The 22,327-nt window shown below is 43.6% G+C and overlaps 1 protein-coding gene across 2 annotated transcripts in view; it reads right to left on the reverse strand.

Moving 5' to 3' along the window:
* Positions 1–2,330: 2,330 nt before the first annotated feature.
* Positions 2,331–22,327, reverse strand: part of PALMD (palmdelphin) — a 55,634-nt gene continuing 35,637 nt past the window's right edge. Inside the window, exons 1-7 of one of the 2 annotated variants that reach the window (XM_081194055.1) lie at positions 18,414–18,505; positions 16,528–16,658; positions 11,730–11,844; positions 10,415–10,448; positions 10,208–10,321; positions 5,616–6,719; positions 2,331–2,633 (exon numbers count right to left, since the gene is read on the reverse strand). In XM_081194055.1, coding sequence (XP_081050181.1) covers positions 2,590–2,633; positions 5,616–6,719; positions 10,208–10,321; positions 10,415–10,448; positions 11,730–11,844; positions 16,528–16,658; positions 18,414–18,452 — 1,581 coding nt within the window. In that variant the 5' untranslated portion in view covers positions 18,453–18,505 and the 3' untranslated portion in view covers positions 2,331–2,589. Of the gene's footprint in view, positions 2,634–5,615; positions 6,720–10,207; positions 10,322–10,414; positions 10,449–11,729; positions 11,845–16,527; positions 16,659–18,413; positions 18,506–22,327 lie in introns of those variants that run through there. The other variant, XM_081194054.1, reaches the window with a different exon arrangement.

Below are 22,327 nucleotides of genomic sequence, written 5' to 3' on the forward strand. Positions count from 1 at the left end.
CTCTGCGTACTTTTTTCTTTTTTTCTCGATATATAAATGAAGAAGCCATCTCAGTTTGTCCAGAAGCAAGTGCCATCCACACATGGACTTGCATTTTCAGGTGTCCGTGAATCACTGTCTGAAAGTTAATGAAATGGGCAATTAAAGAGAACCCCTGGCCTCCTGCCATAACTATATGTCAAAATAAAAAAATTCCTTCCAGTAGCACCTTAAAGACCAACTAAGTTAGTTCTTGGTATGAGCTTTCGTGTGCATGTTGGTCTTTAAGGTGCTACTGGAAGGAATTTTTTTATTTTGACTATGGCAGACCAACACGGCTACCTATCTGTAACCATAACTATATGTATTACTTATGCATTGAAGCAGGCTAATCTGCTTGCCAAATCTCTCTCTCTCTCTCTCTCTCTCTCTCTCTCTCTCTCTCTCTCTCTCTCTCTCTCTCTCTCATTGTCTTTGACCTGTTTGTAGGGAAGATGCAGTCTTCCTGCACTTGGCATTTTCGTATAAAACTCTTGGATGCACAGCCGAGCCACTGGGACTGTCACTTCTACTGCTGAGACACTGTGGGGTGCTCTTGCTCAGAGTTTAATCATGGTTAAGTTTAAACGATTGCCAATGCAAAGAAATGAAACAGCCCACAAGCACAAATCTAAATCTTTATCAGAATAGAAATCTGTGCTTTGAAAGCACAATGCCCAAACAAAATTTCAACTATTTTAAATATTTTTTTGTACACATATGCACTGTTTATGATGCAGCCAGTTGTCTCCGGAAATTCTCCAAATCAGCGAGTCTTGCCCATTTTTTCTCTCTGTCCTATTTGTGGCCCATGCTGAGTTCTTGTGCAGCAGATAGCTATGTCCTGAAGCAGAGAACTTTCCTTCCAGCAAATCCTTATGCTGGAGCATGATTTGTTGTGATTTTTTCCTTAACTTTTTGAGAACTTTGGCCATGTAGACCTCTACCCGTCTGAAAATGTGTTTAGCAGAGGCGCTGGAGGAAAAAATGACCACAGTGGTGCGGGGAAGCGCTGTCTAATCTGAAGTGGCTAACGGCACAATCCTAACCATGACTATGCAGCAGTAAATCCCATTGAATTCAATGGGGCTTATTCCTAGGTCAGTGGGAGTCTGTAACTATGGAGTGGAAAAGTGACAGATGGATATAAGCATAAGATGGTGGGAAGAAACACCTAAACCCTGCTTGTTGGTCTCTCTCCCACCCACCCACCCCATAACAGACTTTTGACCTCCCCCCGCCCCAATTCTGAATGGGGAAATGCGATGGGGTTGACACAATGCAGGATGCATTGAGTATGAGTGCATAAGCAGAGAGTGGCAGCGCTTTCCATCTCTAGTAGGGTTTTACATGTGCATGATGCCTTCACTTTTGAAGCTGCAAACACACTTGGGCATGTACTGTTAACCATATAAATATCTTTCTAAAGTCTCTGCTCTTGCCATTTCCGTGGTCCACAGCTGGCAGGCTGGTGATAGGGGGCCAGGTGGGATTGTACATAGGTAAAGTTAAAGGGACCCCTGACCATCAGGTCCAGTTGTGGCCGACTCTGGGGTAGTGGTGCTCATCTCGCTTTATTGGCCGAGGGAGCTGGCGTACAGCTTCTGGGTCATGTGGCCATCAAGACTAAGCCACTTCTGGCAAACCAGAGCAGCGCATGGAAACGCCGTTTACTTTCCCGCTGGAGCGGTACCTATTGATCTACTTGCACTTTGATGTGATTTCGAACTGCTAGGTTGGCAGGAGCAGGGACTGAGCAACGGGAGCTCACCCCGTTGCAGGGATTTGAACCGCCGACCTTCTGATCGGCAAGTCCTAGGCTCTGTGGTTTAACCCACAGTGCCACCCATGTCCCAGGATTGTACATAGGTCAAGGCTATTTGTAGTTCAGAGAACTGGCCCTGCCACTGTCAGAAGTAGAAATCTATCTTCCGGCACCCCTAGTCACCCTGTGGGAGATGAATGAGGCCTGACAAAAGCTGTTGGTTAGAGTATGTAGTTCACGCTGCCAGTAGTTTCCTTAACAAGAACCAAAAGAGCACATGGAGATAATCTCTAGGGAAGATGGTGGGTTTGGGTAGTAGTAAACCTCCTGAAGTGTCATAGTCCCACTTCAGATCCCGTGATTTATGGGAATGTACAAATCATGAGCTGTGACACTCCATCCACAATTGGTAAGAATAGGAAGATATATTCTTGCTTGTGTGGTTGGGCTTAGAGAATGATCTGAATAGGAAACAGCCAACCCTCACTCAATAAATGGGACTCTTATGGGTGCAGCCTTGTTAAAGATACTGGCTCTTAGCTTCCAATTACATAGTCATAGCATTTATTAGAAATGTCCCATTTGTTATCAGAAATTTTTGAAGGCACTTGAAGTTAAATTCATATGGACTGGGTTGAGTAGCTGGAAGCACAACTTGCGCCCCATTCACTTTCCTGCAGGGTGCCATTATTCTTATGTATGCTTCTTTCGAATAGGCGAAAGCCGTCAAAGTCCAAAATGTAGAAAGCTCCTCTTCTGCTTCACATCACACCAGCAGATACTTAGTATTTATACCACTGCAGCTCCTAAATGACTTTTTTGCCCAGTTTTGCCATTCTCATTCTCAGAGCTGCAACATAAATAAATAAAAAAGTCACAAATTCCATGCGCTATCCCACTTCTAAATCTAACTTTTAAAGAGAATTGAACTTACCTCAAATGGTTAGGTCCAAGAGAGCATTGTGTTAGTAGAGTTAAAAATCAGAAGTTATTAGTGTGCAGAGAGACAACAGCATAGGTGGCAGGTGAAGGAAAAATGGGCACTAAAACCTCTTGCACGGCTGTCAAAGTGGTCATTGATCTGCCCTCTAACTTGCTGGACATTTGACAGTAAACAATATGCCTTTTAATTTCTCAGTTGAGAATTCTCTTCACTCTGAATGCAGTGCGCTCCTGCCACTGGTTTGGGAAGTGATGTATGCACAATGCTAGATTGATATGTATCTTGCCGTTTCTTATGAAATACTGGATTTTAAGGCATTTGCCCACCAAGCCAACTTCATTCCAAGTCAAGGAAAAGAGTGACCTTGCTGTGTTTTTTAAGCCACGAAATGTTTCATACAGTCTTTGTTCACTACACGTTGGGCCTTGTAGGATCTACTTTAATAAAAAAATCAAACCTCCACAGTCTAGAACCAAAATCAGGTGCAAGGAGTTGGGTTTGAAAATGTTTGAAGGCTAGAAACTTCATGGACTGAACTGCAGGAGGTGTCACCATTTCCATTCTGGCCTGTTGACACTTGTGCCTCTTTTCCTTCCTTGGTATGAAACTCTTATCCCCCCCCCCCGGGTTACAAAGGCTGTCCCTTTTTGTTGTTTAGATTTTTAAGCGCTCTCCTCCTCCAATGCGAAAGGCATCCAGGAATGCTTCTCTGGACTACTGGGCCTTCCCCTGACATGGCACGGTGGCACTGACTTCAGGGCTTTTCGTAAGATGGGTTTTGACAAGGAACAAGTAAATAAAATAGATTTGAGAACGCCTCTATTCCCCTCTCACAAGCAGCTCTTTGTTTGTTTGCTACCTTGCCCTACAGCTGGTCTTCCTGGCTTTGTTTTCTTTGGGGGCCAAGCAGGATAATTAGGAGACTGTTTGGGAAAATTACTCATTTCCTAGCATTCTCCACTTACTCCGTATGTGGCGAGGCACAGTAACAATGCATGGGAAGAGGACCAAAGCAACAAGAAGAACTACTTGGCTTCAGCAGTGGGGACAAGTTCTGCAGTCAGGGAACAGTGTGCTCCAGGCTAGCTTAGATTAATATGAATTCCATTATTCTACTATGGAACTCATATTTGGAGGAGTACTATTGGCAGGTGGTGAGCGCCTGAGATGAATGTGCTGCAATGCATTCCAAAATTTTAACACAAAGAGATAGATCACGAAAAGCTGGCTCCGTAAATGCCATTGAAGCTGGAAGACATAAAACAGGCAGGACTCATGACCCCATAACACAACACAATGTCATGTATGGTGGCTCATCTGTGGCTTGATTAATGTTCTGTTTTTGTCAACTGCCTTGAAAACAAAGATGGAGCGAAGAGGGGGAAGTTTGTAAAACAGACCGGCAGGCTTCAATACATGTGCAGGCCTGCCAAAGTTCAAAGCCCATTGAAATAAATCTGTTGGGTGTTAAATCCATTTATATTGAAGTGGCGCTGTGGGTTAAACCACAGAGCCTAGGGCTTGCCGATCAGAAGGTCGGCGGTTCGAATCCCCGCAACGGGGTGAGCTTCCGTTGTTCGGTCCCTGCTCCTGCCAACCTAGCAGTTTGAAAGCATGTCAAAGTGCAAGTAGATAAATAGGTACCGCTCCGGCGGGAAGGTAAACAGCATTTCCGTGTGCTGCTCTGGTTTGCCAGAAGCGGCTTAGTCATGCTGGGCACATGACCCGGAAGCTGTCTGCGGACAAACGCCAGCTCCCTCGGCCTATAGAGCAAGATGAGCGTGCAACCCCAGAGTCGGTCACGACTGGACCTGATGGTCAGGGGTCCCTTTACCTTTACCTTTACCTTTATACTTTTCTTATTTTTGTTAGTGGGATCTCCTTTGTGCAACTGCATGCATATTCACAGTATTAGTCCTAAATTAAGTCAATAGATGTAAACTATTATAAATCCAAATAATTCAGCTTTACTTCTTTGGGGGATCAGGCCTATATGTTGCAGTCCACGTTTGGTGAACCCAGTCCTTTATTCCCCCAACAGAACTATTACCAGAAGTTTGAAGTACTTGGATTTGAGGCTGTTGTGTTCTAAGAAGCATACAGAATACAAAAAGCTTCTAGCAAGGAGGAGAGTGAAAGCAGAGTGAAAGTAATCATGCAAACAGGTTAGAAAATGTAACACCTTTTTATTTTAAGGAAGACAGACAGACAGAGGTTAGATAAAAGAATTGGATTTTAGTCATACTTACTATTTTTTAAAACAAACAAACAAACAAACAAACAAACAAACAAACCCACATACATCCAAATCAAGCAGGCTAAGAAAAGATATCAAAACTTGCATAAATACATTTCAAGTGAAGTGGCCAATGTTAAATCAAGGTTAAAGTAAAGCAAACCTGTTCAACCAGCCTTTCTGTGTTAAGGTAAAAGGTACATTATACAGTACAAAGTCGGGAGAACAGAGAGAGGCATGACCGAGCTCCAGAAATGGAGACGCAGAATAGGAAGAAAGGCTATTATTTACTACTGAAATGCAACCATTTTTCTCACATGCCATAGGACCAAGGAGATAACATTTTAATCAGTGTTTCCAAGTTGCACTTGAAGTACAAAGATCTGTATCTGATTTATACCATCCGTATCTGGAGCTTTTAAATTTTTTTTGCTGCATTGTGCACTTAGGTCCTTCAGTGTAGCATGGTTAACATTGTTAACACTTGAATGAAAGTGTTAGAACATGGGAGAAATGGGTTAGATAGTCTGTATTAGTCAGCTCTGAGGTGTAGAGATGCCAAGAGGAAGCAAGGAAGGAACGAAGGGAGAAAGAGAAGTAGTCAGTCTGTCACATGAGAGCGCAACAGTGTCGTGACTTGCCCCTTTTTTTACCTGTTAAGGAGGGATCCTCTGTTCCATCACCTGATAACCGGCTATCGATCTGACCATTGTAGGTAGCACAGCTTAGACTTTCTTCTTGCTCCTTGAGCGATATGGAATTTTTATAAGGCGACACATTTACACCGTCACTGGTGGTTTTGCTGGGGTTTGTCTGTGGAATTGCACTTGTTTGGTTGGAGGTCTGGTAGACCTGGCTAGAAGGACCAACTGGATGATACAAAGGCTTTCCAGCTCGACTCTCCTCCTTGCTGTCCTCTTCTTCACCGTCATCGTCAATGACGACGAGTTCTGCATGGATAAGTCCATCATACCCACAGACAGTTTTATTCAGTTCTTCATCGTCCACATGCTGGTAACCCATGAAAATCATTGTAACGGGTTCGGTATCATCCACGTAACACGGCACAGCTTGGACCACACTATAACTAGAACCTTCATCACTTTCCAGAGTTCCTGAAGGAGGCCTTTCATGGGTACTTACAGAGTTTCTGAATTTTATACCTTGTTGGTTCTCTCCCATCTTCTGATAGGGTTCAACAGCCTCTTGTAGAATTTCTCTTTGAACGTTAGTTGCCATCTTGTTTGGGGGGCTAATCTGTGGTGGGCTTCGTGTTCGTTGAAGGACCGGAGAGTGAGAATTGTGCCGATAGCTCTTGGAAGAATCTAGGCCATTTTCTTTAAATGGTTGCTCTTTTTTATAGGCAGGTTCCTTATAAAAACAGTCCAGGCTGTTTGTCTTGTTTTGAAGAGCTCCTTTTTGGCTATTTGGTCCCTGGACTAACTTATCATTCTGGGGAGTTGTGGGCCTGCAAAACTGGTTTGCATATACTGGTTCATGATATTCAGTGGGAGACTTGGATTGTTTCTCCGTTGCCTGCCTCAAGAGGTCCTCCACTTCAACAGGCGCAAGGTCATCTACTTCCTTGTTTGTGACACTTCCATTGGAACACACTGCATAGACCGACTTTCTGCCGTCATCGTACACTTTCACTCCTGCGCCCTTAAATTCCTCTGACGGTAGTGGTATTGTTGACAAAACTGTGCTTTCTCCAGTCTTCAGGTCTTTTTCAACTTTAATTTCCATAGCGAACAATGCTGCAACGGAAGAAATAAGAGTCCTTTATAAAGCAAAGTAACACAAGTGCTAAAGATATATACAAATGTCAATAATACAATAAATTAGGGCTCTTTGCAGACGACCTAATGGTCGAACACCAGACCCCATAAATACAGCAACCTCCCTAATCAGAGAACTCAACACATTTGCAATGGTGTCGGGCCTACAGGTAAACTTTGCAAAGTCGGAGGCTGTGTGCCCCATACCCAAAAAGAATTCGCCAACATCACCAAGATAAAACTTTGCCGCACCAAGTTCAGATACCTAGGGGTACAAATAAGCAGAAACCTCAACAAATTGTACCTCCACAACTACAACTCCTTGTGGCGACAAATCAACAAAGACCTGAAGAGATGAAACAACACCAACTTCACTCTCTCAGACAAATGTTAATAATAATAATAATAATAATAATAATAATAATAATAATAATAATAATAATAATAATACAGTGGTACCTCAGGTTAAGTACTTCATTCGTTCCGGAGGTCCGTTCTTAACCTGAAACTGTTCTTAACCTGAAGCACCACTTTAGCTAATGGGGCCTCCTGCTGCCACCGTGCAATTTCTGTTCTCATCCTGAAGTAAAGTTCTTAACCAGAGGTACTATTTCTGGGTTAGCGGAGTCTGTAACCTGAAGTGTATGTAACCTGAAGCGTATGTAACCCAAGGTACCACTGTAAAAATAATATTATGCTAGGTCACAAGAACTTGCACATGACAGCAGCAGGCGGTTATTTTAGAACATGGGGCACCAGCAGTTTCCTATGGAACGTGTCGAATAATTTCAAGCAATGCATGCAGAGATGCAGGGTATGATAGATTCTTCTCCAGCTGCTATTTTTCTTACTTGTAATGCTCTCCCTGCAACTGTTTTTCTCCTAATGGAGCTCGAAGACTGGAGGCAAGCCCCGCTGCACCTAGGAAGTGTGTTTTGGAGTAGGGAAAGTGCAGGCACGAAGACTGAGCACGTCTTTTCTATCCCTTATATTTTTTCTTGTCTGGTTTCAATCACCCTGAGCCTACCCTATGTAAGTCCAGCACAACCCATGCTCCAGGAAATGGCTTTTGCCACTGTCACATGCAGTTAGCCTCCGTGATAACTGGGGTCACAGATGGTTGGAGGAAGACATCAGATATCTTAGGATCCACTGGCAGAATACACTGCTACTTGGGAGGAGATTTTGAGCCCAATGGATTGGAGGCGCTAAGGAGGAGTTCATGAGCAATACGGAGAGCTTTCCATCTCCCTTTTCCAGCCTCCTCCCTATCTTTTCCTTGCTGGTTTGAGCTATATGTCGTCTGTCCTTTAAAGACTAGAGAGGCAGCTCTTGGTCTTACTGTTCGGCTACCTGCAATGGTTTAAAGCAAGGATGGGGTGTGGAATGGAGGTCCACACAAACAGCTGCTGTAATACTGTGGGAGAAAAGCAATGACAAACCTAGACAGCATCTTAAAAAGTAGAGACATCACCTTGCCAAGAAAGGTCCGTATAGTAAAAGCTATGGTTTTCCCAGTAGTGATGTATGGAAGTGAAAGCTGGACCATAAAGAAGGCTGATCGCCGAAGAATTGATGCTTTTGAATTATGGTGCTGGAGGAGACTCTTGAGAGTCCCATGGACTGCAAGAAGATCAAACCTATCCATTCTTAAGGAAATCAGCCCTGAGTGCTCACTGGAAGGACAGATCCTGAAGCTGAGGCTCCAATACTTTGGCCACCTCATGAGAAGAGAAGACCCCCTGGAAAAGACCCTGATGTTGGAAAAGATTGAGGGCACAAGGAGAAGGGGATGACAGAGGACAAGATGGTTGGATAGTGTTCTCGAAGCTACCAGCATGAGTCTGACCAAACTGCGGGAGGCAGTGGAAGACAGAAGTGCCTGGCGTGCTCTGGTCCATGGGGCCACGAAGAGTCGGACACGACTAAATGACTAAACAACAACCATTTCCCTCTCTGCGAAATGCCAGAACAGGTTGGTGGGTTACCTGTGTTCTGGTGGCAGTAGGGCTGAGCTTGTAAGTCAGTGTTACAAATAAATTCAAGACAGGAAGTCGTTCTACTAGCCTATCTGAGCACACGTGCACCTCTAGGGCATTGCCTGAAAAACAGAAACACCAATTCCTCAGGAAGGACCAAAGCTCAGGGGTAGAGACTGTGCTTTGTATCCACTAGATCCCTGGCATCTCCAGGTTAGGGCAGGAAAAGACCAAAATGCTATTGGCAGTAGTGAAGATAATGCTGAACTAGACGAATCGGTCATCTGACTTGGTTTAAGGCAGCTGGGCTAGATAGGCCTCTGGCATGATTCAGCAAGACTCTTATTTTTTTAAGCAGTCCTGCTGAAGAGCAAGAGCTTGTCACACCCATGGCAACGAGTAAGCAGAGCCGAGACAACAATTTCCATTCCTGCTACTGGGATAACGTGCAAGTTTGATATAGCACAATAAAGTTAAGGTAGACAATGACACTCATTGGACCTCACGTTCTTCTGCCAACTTGCAAGGTTTGAGGAAACAAAAGGAGCGATTAAGGGAACATCTTTCAGCTTGTCATTTTGGCTCTCACTAAAGATCAGCCATGGGGTTGAGCTTGAATTTCTGTGTCGGTATCTGGAAGGCACTGGCTTGCGTTCAGTCTTTGCCAATGCTCTAGGGCAAGCTCTGGGCGTTTCAAAATGTTTGCTAATTAAGAACCTGCCCATCCTCTCATTTCAGCATTTGAGATATTCGGGAACATGGAACAGATATAGCTAGCAGTATTCTGGAAACAAGGTGTCTTTGACAAGGAAGAATAGTGTGCTCACCATCACACTCTACTTGGCAAACGAAGCACAGGCAAAACTCATGCAAAACAAAATAGAACAAACAAAACAACATTGTGTGTAGCCAGTGCCACACATCCTCAAATATATGCAGTGGTACGTCGGGTTAAGTACTTAATTCGTTCCGGAGGTCTGTTTTTAACCTGAAACTGTTCTTAACCTGAAGCACCACTTTAGCTAATGGGGCCTCTTGCTGCTGCCGCTGCACGATTCTGTTCTCATCCTGAAGTAAAGTTCTTAACCGGAGATACTATTTCTGGGTTAGCAGAGTCTGTAACCTGAAGCGTAAGTAACCTGAAGCGTATGTAACCCAAGGTACCACTGTATATATCTTATGAGAAAAGTCTGTTTAGTCAAATGCATCAAACCCTGGAGAGCACTACAGGTCAAAGTAGACAATACTGAGGTACATGGAGGAGAAAAAAAGATTTGTGTCTCTCTGTGTGTTCTATCTATCTATCTATCTATCTATCTATCTATCTATCTATCATCTATCTATATATCTATCTATTTATCATCTATCTAATCTATGCATACTTATTTATTTCAAATACACATTTCATTTCCTTTTAGATGTACCCCATTTTAGATGTACCCCATTATAAATCTACACCCTTTCTTTAACTGCATTGCTGAATTTTACCTTTTCGCTTTTCTTCATCGTCCTCTGCTTCTAGATGCCCTGTCCTTTTAAGTGCAGAAGGCCTGAAAGATTTTGGAAGGTCAGGTATGTTGGCATAAATGTAGTCAGGCGGCTCTGTGAAAAGAGAGAATGGTTAATACATAACCCTTTTTACCTCTAACGTTAGTCACAAATAATGTAAAATTCAGGGCTTCTGAGTGAACATACCTTCTTTAGTCTCTACTTTTTCCACCTTCACAGACTGAGAAAGAAGAAGAAGCAAGTATTGTGAATAACCACCAGTAGGGTTGAAAGTGTCACAGCTTGTCAACCACACAGAATATGTAGCGGCAGTGGAATATATATATGTGTGTATATGTCTATAAATCGCTACACCATATCCTCCATATATATAAAACATTTCCTCAGGGTCCGCCTCTCTCCATATGAACCTTTCTGGACCCTGAGATCATCTTCTGAAGCCCTTCTTCGTGTGCCTCCTCCACCAAAGGTCCAGAGTGTGGCAACACAAGACTTGGCCTTTTCTGTAGTGGCCCCCTGACTGTGGAAGTTTCTCCCCTGGGAGACTTGCCTGGCCCCTTTGTTACATGTCTTTAGGTCCCATGCAAAAACATTCCTCTTTAACCAGGCCTTTGGCTAATTGACAACTGATGCCCTTTTATAATGTGTTGGGGAGGGGTGATAATTGGGTTGTTTTTCTATTTATTTTTATTATGTATTTTTGTGATTTTATCTTGTGAATGGCCCTGAGAACTGTGGGTATAGGACTGTATACAAATTTAATAAACATCAAAAAGAAAAATAATTTTGCTGGGTTATTAAATAAGGTATTTTACCTTCCTATGAGGCATATGCAATTGGTCAATATATTTATCATTCCTGGGTGTGATGACAACTGTTCTTGCAATATAGCTTTTCGTCTATGACTTTCTCTGCCTTGCCGCATCTTCAATTAGACCACTCTGGGGCAATGGATGGCAGTAGCTTCTCTCTACAAAAGCGATTGCATAATACCCCTTTGGGCCTATTTGACTTTCAGGACACGTTGGCAAGCTTGCGTGTTTGTTCAGTCTTTGACTGAAGGGTGAATAAACATAGAGAGCATTTTTCCTCTCTGAGTTTAGGCTCCCCCCTCCCTCCATATGTTCTTGATACTCTGCCAACGTAGATATACAGTCAACAGTTAACCCTGAGCTATTTTTAATGCTAAAATAATGCTGTAGTTTAGAGCACAAAGTGCAAATATTCCAATACTAGGGTATAAATGTGATGCAACATTCCTGTGGCAATCTCAACATAACATAACATATCTCAACACAACATAACATATCTCGATAAACCTGCATGTTTTGGAGGGGCTTGACCACTGTAAGTTTTAGTCGCTCCTATTTCCCCCTGCTGAACTTCACTTGGGAGCTCTGTGACATTCCCTTGCTTTCATCCCTGCCTCCCCCTCAATTGATTATTTTTGCAAAGCGACAGAGATTACATCAGTAGCAGGACTTTAAAATTAGACACTGACCTTTATAATATCTTCTGTGGTTCTTTCTACCGATTTAAGCTTCTTCAGTATGGCCTTTTCTTTAGCTGAGATGGCCAGTTCTTCTTTCTCAAGGTCCTCAATTTCTTTTTCAAGTCTGCATTATGTACAATATTTGGAGAAGCAATGGTTAATGGTGCCAACTGCAATAAAGAGAAAACATACTACGTACCACCTAATCTCTGACAGTGCAACAATGGTTTTATTTCGAGCCCATCATTACCCCTATTTCTGATGTTCAGGCACTAGAGGGAGGTCTCGGCAGGTCTGAGGGAATCTAAGGTTTGGTAAAGCTACGAAAAATCTCCGAAAATATCCCCACGAGGACTGACCATGCTCAGTGACCATTGAATACTGCAGAAAACTATGTGGGAGGAGGAATGAAATGAAGTATCCTGGAGAATTGCACTGAAAAAGGAACACGACAGTCTGCCACATTTTGTTGTGGGTCACATCAGCTTGGTTAGATTAGTGACCCTCTAAGTGATAGATGTCAGAAAATTCTGAGGAAAATAGAAAATCTCTGCAATTCGCATGGTTAGTCAGTGGAAACCAGGAACGGAAACCAATCAAACAAATATGATCAGCATTCAAGCATGTTGTTGTTTAATTCCGCAAACAATATACAATAAGTGGCTTTTTTAAACATTGTTTAAAAAATTTTGTTGCTTCTCTTACATTGAAATGAATGAAAGTTACATTAGTTACCTAAATAGTTACATAACTTATGTAAAATAGCAGGACAGAGAGACAGATAACATAGTATATGACAGAAACCAAACTGCAGTGGAATGGAAACAGTGCTGTTTGTTATGAACGCAGTTTAGAATGGAATTTGCTGCCTTCTTTCATCCCTACTCAAAATGGGAGCTGGGATAATGAAGAGACAGGGCTGTCCTCCATTGCCAACTACTCAAATGGAGCGTCATCAAATGCAATTGCCTCACACTTTATTCCAGAGTTTTCCAAGCTTTTCATGTTGGTGACTCACTTTGCAGAAATGCATCATTTCGCAACATGGTAATTCAGTTTTACTAGCAGACCGGAGGTTAAACTAACTCCTTTCTAGCCCCAGGAGAGCAGGGAGCATTTGCGCGACACACCTACACACTGCAGCCGACACAATGTGTCGCACAACACAGTTTGGAAAGCTCTGCTCTTGTCTGCCCTATGTAACACTGAATGGAGCAGTGCGGTGAGGGAGAGGGTTTTTCCATTTTGTATTTTGAACAGCATCTTTTTGTCGGGTTGGTACTTCATAAAAGTTGAATGTCAAGAACAATGTATTATTTCCAGGAGTTGCAGTTCACATTCTCTTGGAAATGGACAGAAATACTTTCACTCAGCTTGGGCATGAATACTTGTTTTTAGCAGCCAAATCAATCCGAAAATGGATGATTGGACAACGCTGCTTAAGAAAAAAAGAAGACGCACAGCATCGTTGGTGAGAAATAGTACTGAAGAGTTAGCAGTTATTCAGTCACGGTAAATGTGCCAACAGAGTAGAACAGGGCCTGATGCAATCAATACTGAGTAAAGTGGTATTCGCTTGTCCCTGTCCCCAGCCCATGCAGCATCTAATTTGCTACATGATTATCTGTATCCAGGAGTTAACGGAATCTCTTTTGTCAGATAACCTTTCTGGTTTTGTACGGATGACATTTGGTTGGGAATCGGTTGGCATCTATTCCAACAAAAGGCAGGGTACTTATTTTTTTTTTTTGTGTGTGTGTGTGGGGGGGTATATGCATCAAAACAGACTTTCTGGGCGTGACAACAATTTGGAGGAGTCCTGCGTGTGAAAGGTCAGAATAAAAATTAATAAAAAGGAAAGAGCTGGCAAACAAAGCAAATTATGTTTTAAAAGTCAATAATCTTTCATCCAGGCTGGGGTGAGGAGGGGAAACAGCACTACACGAAGGGAGGTGGGTGGTGCCCCTTCCCATTGCCATGTAGAGGCCTCATCCAGGCCTAAATCTGTACATGTAAGAAAGGCAACACATGCTCACAACAGGTACACATCTTCTCTTGTTCGTATCATCTACCGGCCGCAAATTCCTGCCACGTATATATGTACACGCACAGGACTGAAAATGCATTGTGTAATGTGTGGGGCAACTCCAAATCACCCCAGCGTCGGCCAATGTTGTTTTCAGCTCTGCCTACTGTTATGTACTGAGCCTTGGATAGGATTTGAGGTTTCTAAGGTGTTTGGCTTCTAAAGAATTCTTTCCTAAAGAATTTGCCGAGAAAGTTCTAATAAGATCACAGAGGATCCAAACAGGTGCTGTTGTGTGCTCCTTGGTAACAACATTACAGGGGTTTCTTTTGATGCTAATTCCACGCTCCAAATCCTTCCTACTCACAGCATGTGGGAAACCAGTTTCCATGGTTGCTGAGAGACCTGCGTTGATTGTGAGGTGATTAGGGCACCTCAGGCAGAGAGGCACACTTCAGGCATGTAGACCAGGTAGTACACTCAGGGCTGTAGGAAGGGGGGTGCGGACCACCCTGGGTGTCATCCTTGAGGGGGGTGACAATATAAGAATAAGAATATCTTTATTGTCATTGCCCCCTTCGGGGACAACGAAATTACTTGACTGCTCCATAAAAACACTAATTAGACAATACAATATAATACAGCAAGGGAGATTAGATGACTTTCAAAGTCTGGGCTTCCCATTCAGGGCCGAGATCGCTTTGGAGAAGAAGCTGTTCTTAAGACGACTCGTTCTTGTCTTCATTGACCTGTATCTCCATTCCAACGGCAAGAGCTCGAAGAGACAGTGACCAGGATGCGATGGATCTTTTACTATGTCCAGTGCCTTCCTATGGCACCTTGTGACATAAATCTGCTCTAAGGTGGAGAGTGGGCAGCCAGCAATGCTCTCTGCTGCCTTAAAAACCCTGCACAGCCCCATCCTGTCCTGGGCAGTACAGCTTCTGTACCACACAGAGCACGCTCTCAATGGCACAGTGATAGAAGGCAAGCAGCAGTTTCTGCGGAAGATGTTTTTTCCTTAGTATTCTCAAAAAGTACAGTCTCTGCTGCGCCTTCTTCACAAGTCCCCTTGTGTTGACACTCCAGGACAGATCCTCTTGTAATTCAATGCCCAGAAATCTGAACGTTGTTACCTTCTCCACACAGACCCCATCAATCAAAAGTGGCTGGACGTTGCTCTTCTGTCTCCTGAAGTCCACCACAAGCTCCTTTGTCTTCCTTGTATTTATGAGCAAGTTGTTAGCTCTGCACCACTCTGTCAGCCGCTCCACCTCATCTCTATAATCCGTTTCACCCTCCCTTTCAGGGATGAGCCCAATCACAGTTGTGTCATCTGCAAATTTGACAACCCTATTACTAGGGTGAGTAGCGACACAATCGTACGTGTAGAGAATATAAAGGAGCGGACTGAGTACGCATCCCTGTGGTGTTCCTGTGTTAGTCTTAAGCATATTAGAGGTATAAGGGCCCAACCGAACCCTCTGGGAGCGGTCTGACAAAAAGTCCAATATCCACCCACAAAGTGATAACGGCAGCCCCAGATGGCGCAATGTGGGGGGGGCAGCACTTACCGCAGGGCCTGGCCTGCAGCGCCCCCAAGCCATGCATCTTTTCTGGGAGTGATGTGGTGGCTCCTCGGGCCCCTGCACTGACCGAAATGGCATTGTGGGGCTTGCATCCACCAGGCGGACTCTGTGGGCAGATTGCCGTGGCACCTCCGTGCGGCACCCCCATGCGCGGATTGCTGCAGTCCCCTCGTGGGCAGTTTGCCCGCCCCCGCCGCTCCGGGTGCTGGAGCAGCTAGCTACACCCCTGAGTGCACTTTAAAGTTGACTGAATGGAATATGGAAAATAACTACAGTGGATGCTTGGGTTGCAAACGTGATCCGTGTGGGATGCACGTTCACAACCCACAGTGGCACATTTGCACACATGCGGGTTGCGATTCGGTGCTTCTGCACATGCACAAAGTGCAATGTAGAGCTTCTGAGCATGCGCGACTGCCGAAACCTGGAAGTAACCCGTTCCGGTACTTCTGGGTTTCGGCTGTCTGTAACCCGAAAAAGCGCAACCTGAAGCGTCTGTTACCCGAGGTATGACTGTACTTCTGCTGAATTCGAAACTAACCACATTCTGTAGAAGAAAGAATTTTTTTAAAAAAACAATTTCAAATTCTTTACTTCAAGATTTGAGCTCTACTCTACCAATATGAATGTCAACACTTTGCGATACCAGCATTCATACTGAAGTAGGGGTGTTGCAACAGAGGGAATGCAAATATGTCGAAACAGTTTTGGCAACTTTGATTCCTTGTTTTATTATTGTTAGTTGAACATCAGAATTTTAAAAACTCTGTCCTATCCGAAATGTCACAGGAACATGGCAAGCTGCCTTATATTGAGTCAGAAATTGGCCTATGCAACTCTGCATTCTCTGTAATGACTAGGTGTGGTTCTACGGGATTTTAAGCAGTTGTTCTCAGTCCTACCTGAAGATACCAGGGACTGAAGTGCCATTTGAAATGTTAAAATGCTCAGTTGCTGCCAATTTTAAGTAATGATTTTTAAAAACATGGTGAAATCTCACCCACTTGCAGCATATCCATAACATGATGTTTTAAAACAAGGTGTTTTTTGGGGAAAAATTTGGCTGTATTACTGAAACAGCAGAAGGCAAATAGCTGGCCCCAGAGACAATAATCTCCATTAAGAATAGAAAAGTGGTCTGATCACATAGCTTTTAATAACCGAGCAATAAAAAGAAGAATTTGTGCCGTACCTGAGGATATTTTGTTCCAGCTCATTCATCCGTTGTTGATCCTCTCGATTCTGGTTTTGCATTTCTTCTTGTTCTTTGGGAGTCAGAGTATTTAATCCATCCCAGAGCCATTTCTCACGCAGAGCTTTTTTCTACAGATATTAACATATTTTAAAAGAATCTCATTACCAGTTTCCTCCAACTGCCACACATCTGGCACAAATTCCCATATCAAGTATGCATTGGCTCCACCTTGATGAACAACCAAATTGTTTTACCACAGGCCAGATATGCATCTGCAAGGCTGAAGAAGCGGTGGTCACTCAGTGGTGACATTCAGAAGTTTCATTCAGCTTAATGAGCCTTTTGGCTATGCATACAACCCCTTTGGGGACGTGGGTGGTGCTGTGGGTTAAACCACAGAGCCTAGGACTTGCCGATCAGAAGGTCGGCAGTTCGAATCCCCGCGACGGGGTGAGCTCCCATTGCTCAGTCCCAGCTCCTGCCAACCTAGCAGTTCGAAAGCACATCAAAGTGCAAGTAGATAAATAGGTACCGCTCCAGCGGCAAGGTAAACGGTGTTTCCATGTGCTGCTCTGGTTCACCAGAAGTGGCTTAGTCATGCTGGCCAAATGACCCGGAAGCTGTACGCCGGCTCCCTTGGCCAATAAAGCGAGATGAGCGCCGCAACCCCAGAGTTGGCCACGACTGTACCTAATGGTCAGGGGTCCCTTTACCTTTACCTTTACAACCCCTTTGAACAAGTGAAAAAGCCAGGAAGCCTTCCATTAACGAATAGGTTCCTGTTTCATTCATTTCCACAGGGAAACTGTAGTCAAGAGTGTGGAACAAGCCAGGATATTAACCCATGGTTTGAAAGTGGCTCGGTATCCTGTTCTGAAGCCATAGTTTCCTGGTTTGGATGAAATGGGAAACTATGGTTAGAGACTTCCTGGTTTGATTGCCACCTCAAGTAAAGGAAGGTTTGAAAGGGCTATGTACATGACCCAAAGGCTCATATCATGAGCAGATCATCTGAATGATTATATTTAATCTTTAATTCTTGCTCCATGACAAACAACCTGCTTTCTGCCATCCTCCTCTTTTCTCCTCCCCTTTCCAATGTGAGGCTACTTGTACAGAAATAGTCTTAACCGTGGGCTTCTTTTGTAGGAATTTCCTTGGGTGGCCCTCAAACCAGGAATCTAGGGGAACTTGTAAAAAGGAGGTTCAAAAAGAGAGGATGTCTCTCTTATGGAGTGGCTTCTTAGGTGCTGCAAGTATATTATGCCAAACAGAGGCTACTATCACAGCATGATGGGATAAGATTCTCAGAATGGCCTCAGTGATGGCATGCTACATTTGTCTAGCGTGGTTCACATTCCACCATATTATTGGCACCGAGGCATTAGATAGCATGAATCTCTGCCATCAGGTTCCAGGCATGTCTGGAAACAAATACTTCCCACAATACTTCCTCAGGAGCCAACCGTTTCATAATGCGAAGTAAATGCTGCTTGAAGTTTCACATGTGCCTACAGTGCTTTAAGAGGTAAATATCTAAAAGGTTCCCTTTTAAGGTTCTAGACAGATTCTTCTGCCGCAACACCAATTTCTTAAGAGAGTCAAGTACATTCCTTTTATGAGCTGGAACTCAGTGAGAACATTTCACTCATTAGTTAGGACAAAGGACATAACAAATGAAGAGGACCTGTAAAATATACTGCAAGACCCTCCTGTTTGTCATTAAAATGGAGATAGCATCCCTAAGGCCTATTTCCCCTCATCTCCTTCCAGGGATATGCCACCTGGACTTGGCCTGCCATTAGAATCACAGATAATTACTTCTGTATTTTTGGCTTTTGTTTTCCCTTGCAGCATTGTTCTCTTTTACTAGTGATGCCAACCTGTTCCTGCCAGAGTTTCAGTCCTGGCACAGTTCTCATTTATTTTTAGCAAGCACATATAGGGTTTGCTGGGCAACCAATGGACATGGTCTCTAAGCATCTCTGAGCTGCCCTGAAGGAGTTAAGGAATGTATTCCATAGTTGCATAGCAACTGCAATTCCAGCTCTCTCCACTCTCAAACTGGGGAAAGGTAGCCATGAAAGCTGAGGTCTTAATGTAGCATTTAGCTGCCTAACAGAGCCATGGCAGTCAACCAACAACTGGTTTGATAATAATGTTCACCATTGCCTTCTCATATCCCTGAAATTCATTGGTAAAGAGCTTTGATTGATTGATTGTTCAATTATATATTTTTTTGCGATTCCCAAGTGGGTAACAACATTAAAAAGAAACTGCAGTATAACACAACTAAAACAACATACAATAAAACACAATATGAAGCAGCATCTGACAGCAATTATCAAAGCCCATTCCCATCAAAATATTGCAGCGAATGTCAAAGCCTTCCTCGACATCATAACAGCACAGTCCCATTAGTTCCCACTAGAAGTCTGAGAGAATAAAAAACCTTTTTAATTGTCATGGAAATATGGCCAAAGATGATGCCACTTCCATTTCAACCACCCTCATTTACACATTTACACACTGGATAACCCTCCTTTACAAAACGATATACAGTCATACCCTGGTTGAACAAATGCCTTGCGACTTGAATGTTTTTGGCTCCTGAACACCGCAAACCTGGAAGTGAGTGTTCTGGTTTACGAATGTTCTTTGGAACCTGAACGTCTGATGCAGGGACATCCTGCAGCCAATCGAAAGCCGCACCTTGGCTTCCAAACGTTTTGGAAGTCAAACGGACTTCTGGAATGGATTCCGTTCAACTTCTGAGGTACCACTGTATATGCGAAAAGACTCCAAGAGCAAAAGCCAAGCAATGCCCTCTCCATTGTTCTTCTCCTGCTATATTTTTGTCCCTTTCACAGAGGTCGTGTTGGGGCTGTGAGCACTAGCAATCAATTATGAACTCCTCCTCTCCTCTTGCTCAGCAACTGACCGTTCCTAATAGCTGACCATATTCTAGACCCACTCCAGGGTTTTTCTAGTTTCAGCGACGACACTTCCCTGTGGCTGCAAAGCATCCAAGGAACATAATTTGCCATTAAAGGAGGCTTAGTTGTATCTCACACCCATTAAATGAGTGCTGCAGTCATTAAGCGTGTTATGTGAATTATTCCACAAAAGCGAGCATGTTTTCGTGTGCTTGGAGACTTCACATGGGAACCTAGCCATGAGATGTGCCCTAATGTTGGTGGGAGATTCCTTGTTTCCAGCTTTGCAATCTGTAGGCAAGTGGTTGTGCCCTTTCTTTAGTACAGAGAGCAGCGTGCTCACGAAAACCCTTGCTCCTACAGCGATTCATCACTTTCTAATTACGCCTCTCTCAAGCTTATTTAATTATATTTTCTCAAAATACTGTAATGGAATCTAAATCCCTGTATAATAATTTGCGCAATCATACTTATTAGCAATAACACTATTAAAATTCTCTGTTGGATGGGGGTAAAACAGGAAAGCATGGGAGTGACAGCAGTGAGAACCTCATTTAAGAGCAAGAAGATGTTAAAATTATGTAATTCTGTCTACTACATAACACAGTCTGGGTCATGAACAGTGGAAGTGATGCAGTAAAAATTGATGAAGCAAGCTTATACGATGGGTATGTTAATTAAACAAGAAGCTGTCCAAAAGAAGTAGTGTACCAGTTTGATGGAACGTGCTTCCTGGTTTTTAGAGCTCCAGTGCTCCATGCACCCCTTCTCACTGGTTAAAGACAGTGCAGATTCTCAATGGCTTAAGAAAAAGATTCGTCGTTGCTCATTTGCATGTGCAACTTAAGGGCTCCCAAACAATCATTCTGCAGCTGGTGTGCCACAGCTATATTAAACCATATCCTGGACCTCTGAGTAGAGGAAGAACAGCTGGCCCTTTTGTCCTTGGCAGGACACAACTTCTCTGCTATAAGCACCCATGAATAAGGGTAGGGTAGTGGCTGCTGGATGGCTGTCATAACTGAAAACACAAAGAAGTCCTTTTCAGGTGTTATGCTGTCATTCTTCTACTCTAGGGATGGGCAACCTCTGGCCCTCAACAGGTCCACCAAGCATTGTCAAAGGTCAGGGGTAATGGGAAGTGTAGTTAAGCTATGTCTGGAGGACACATGTTACCCACTCCTATCCCTTCTAATCCATACACTAAAATTTCCTGTGCGGTGAACATGTGTGGATAGGGAGCAGCAGGTTCCATCTTTTTCAATCTACCCATGTTTACTGAATGCCTGGATAGGTTCCTTGCATGTCTAGCTGAATGAGCAGAGCGCTCTGTCTTCACAGTTGAGATCCCTGCACAAATTAAGTACTTAACCCGAGGTACCACTGTATATACGTGATGCTGCATACACTCAATGCTCCCAGCCATGACAGCCACAGCGGCATCAACCTTTTCACTGCTGAACTGATGGAGAACCTGAAGATCACTTTTGTGACTTCTGCAGTTCTTGAACTTTCTAACTGACCTCGACAACCACGTCCTACTACTAAGCCTCTAGTCAGGACACAATTTGTGCCAAGATTTTTGTGACACTGTTTTGACTACTGTCAACAAATGAGCACTGTGAGTTTTTACTTTTTATTGTTTCGTTCTTCATATGACAAGCAATGTCAAGCTGTCCTTGAAAAGCTCAGCTTTTCATATGAGGCTGCCCATTTGATCCATCAGTAATTGGGATTTTGTACCAAGGAACTTGGCAAGTTTGACATCTGTAGGTGCTTCTGTAGTATGTGGGAAGCAGGGTCAGAACATCTTTTCATGTAGGACCATTAAGTTAATTGACTAAACATTTGGCAGATGCACCAAGTTACTGCCTGAGGATTTTAGAAGAATCTTTTATTTAATGCTTTGGTGAATCCCGTTGTTATGGAATCTATAGTCAATACTAAATTGAAAATGCTTTGCATGTTCAGACCTTTAAGCCTCCCCCTTAAATAAATTCAGACAAGGCTCAAATTTTGGTTTGGTTTTTGGCAGAATTTAGGCCACAATTTTATTGATTACAGAAAGGGAGTGGTTGCATAGGCTCTGGCATAGGTCAGCCTAGGGTGAACACTCGTTAGGTGGAAAGCCGGGAACAGGCTATGTCCACCACCCAGATTTCCCCCTGGACTCAGACACGGGCACAACCCCCTCACAGGGTTGACCAAACCACTGAGTCCCTGGATTCCTTTAACAGAATACCCTTCACATAGGGATGGCGAGACCGCTCCCCCATCCCTATCACCTGAACCAGTGCCTATCTGCAACCTTACAAGTTGTGACAATTTGCTACGTGGCAGGCAAAACCCAAATGGCAACAGCCAATCAGCCAAGTGAGGAAATTCCTACTGTGCCCCTGTCCCAATGACAGACGACACATGACGGCATAGCAAGGTCAAGCGCAACAAACCCTAAAAGTTGGGAGAGGTGGGTGGGTGTTCCAATGCACACACTGAAAGAGGAAGCTCTGGGTCACGTGCATAGGTATATATAGGTCCCTTTATCCGTTTAGCCTGCATCCCATTGGCTTGATTAAACCCAGCATCAAGGGACCTACCAATTGGGTGTTGTGGCTATCCAACCATACCCACCCACAACACAGGGTTTGGTTGACAGGTCTCATCGCAACACGTGCCCTCTTTAAGGGAGGACTTGATTTGTCTGAAAAATGTGCAGCTGTACTTCTACTAAATAGTTATTTCTGGCCATCACTAAACAACTCAAGTCTTTTAAGAAATGCCCAGTGCTGTTATTTATTAATTAAAATTATATATTGCCTTTCCTCTTAAAGGAGCCTAGGCTGACAATTATTAACTAATGC

Source organism: Podarcis bocagei, assembly GCF_964188305.1.
Source record: "Podarcis bocagei genome assembly, chromosome: 5".
NCBI lineage: Eukaryota > Metazoa > Chordata > Lepidosauria > Squamata > Lacertidae > Podarcis > Podarcis bocagei.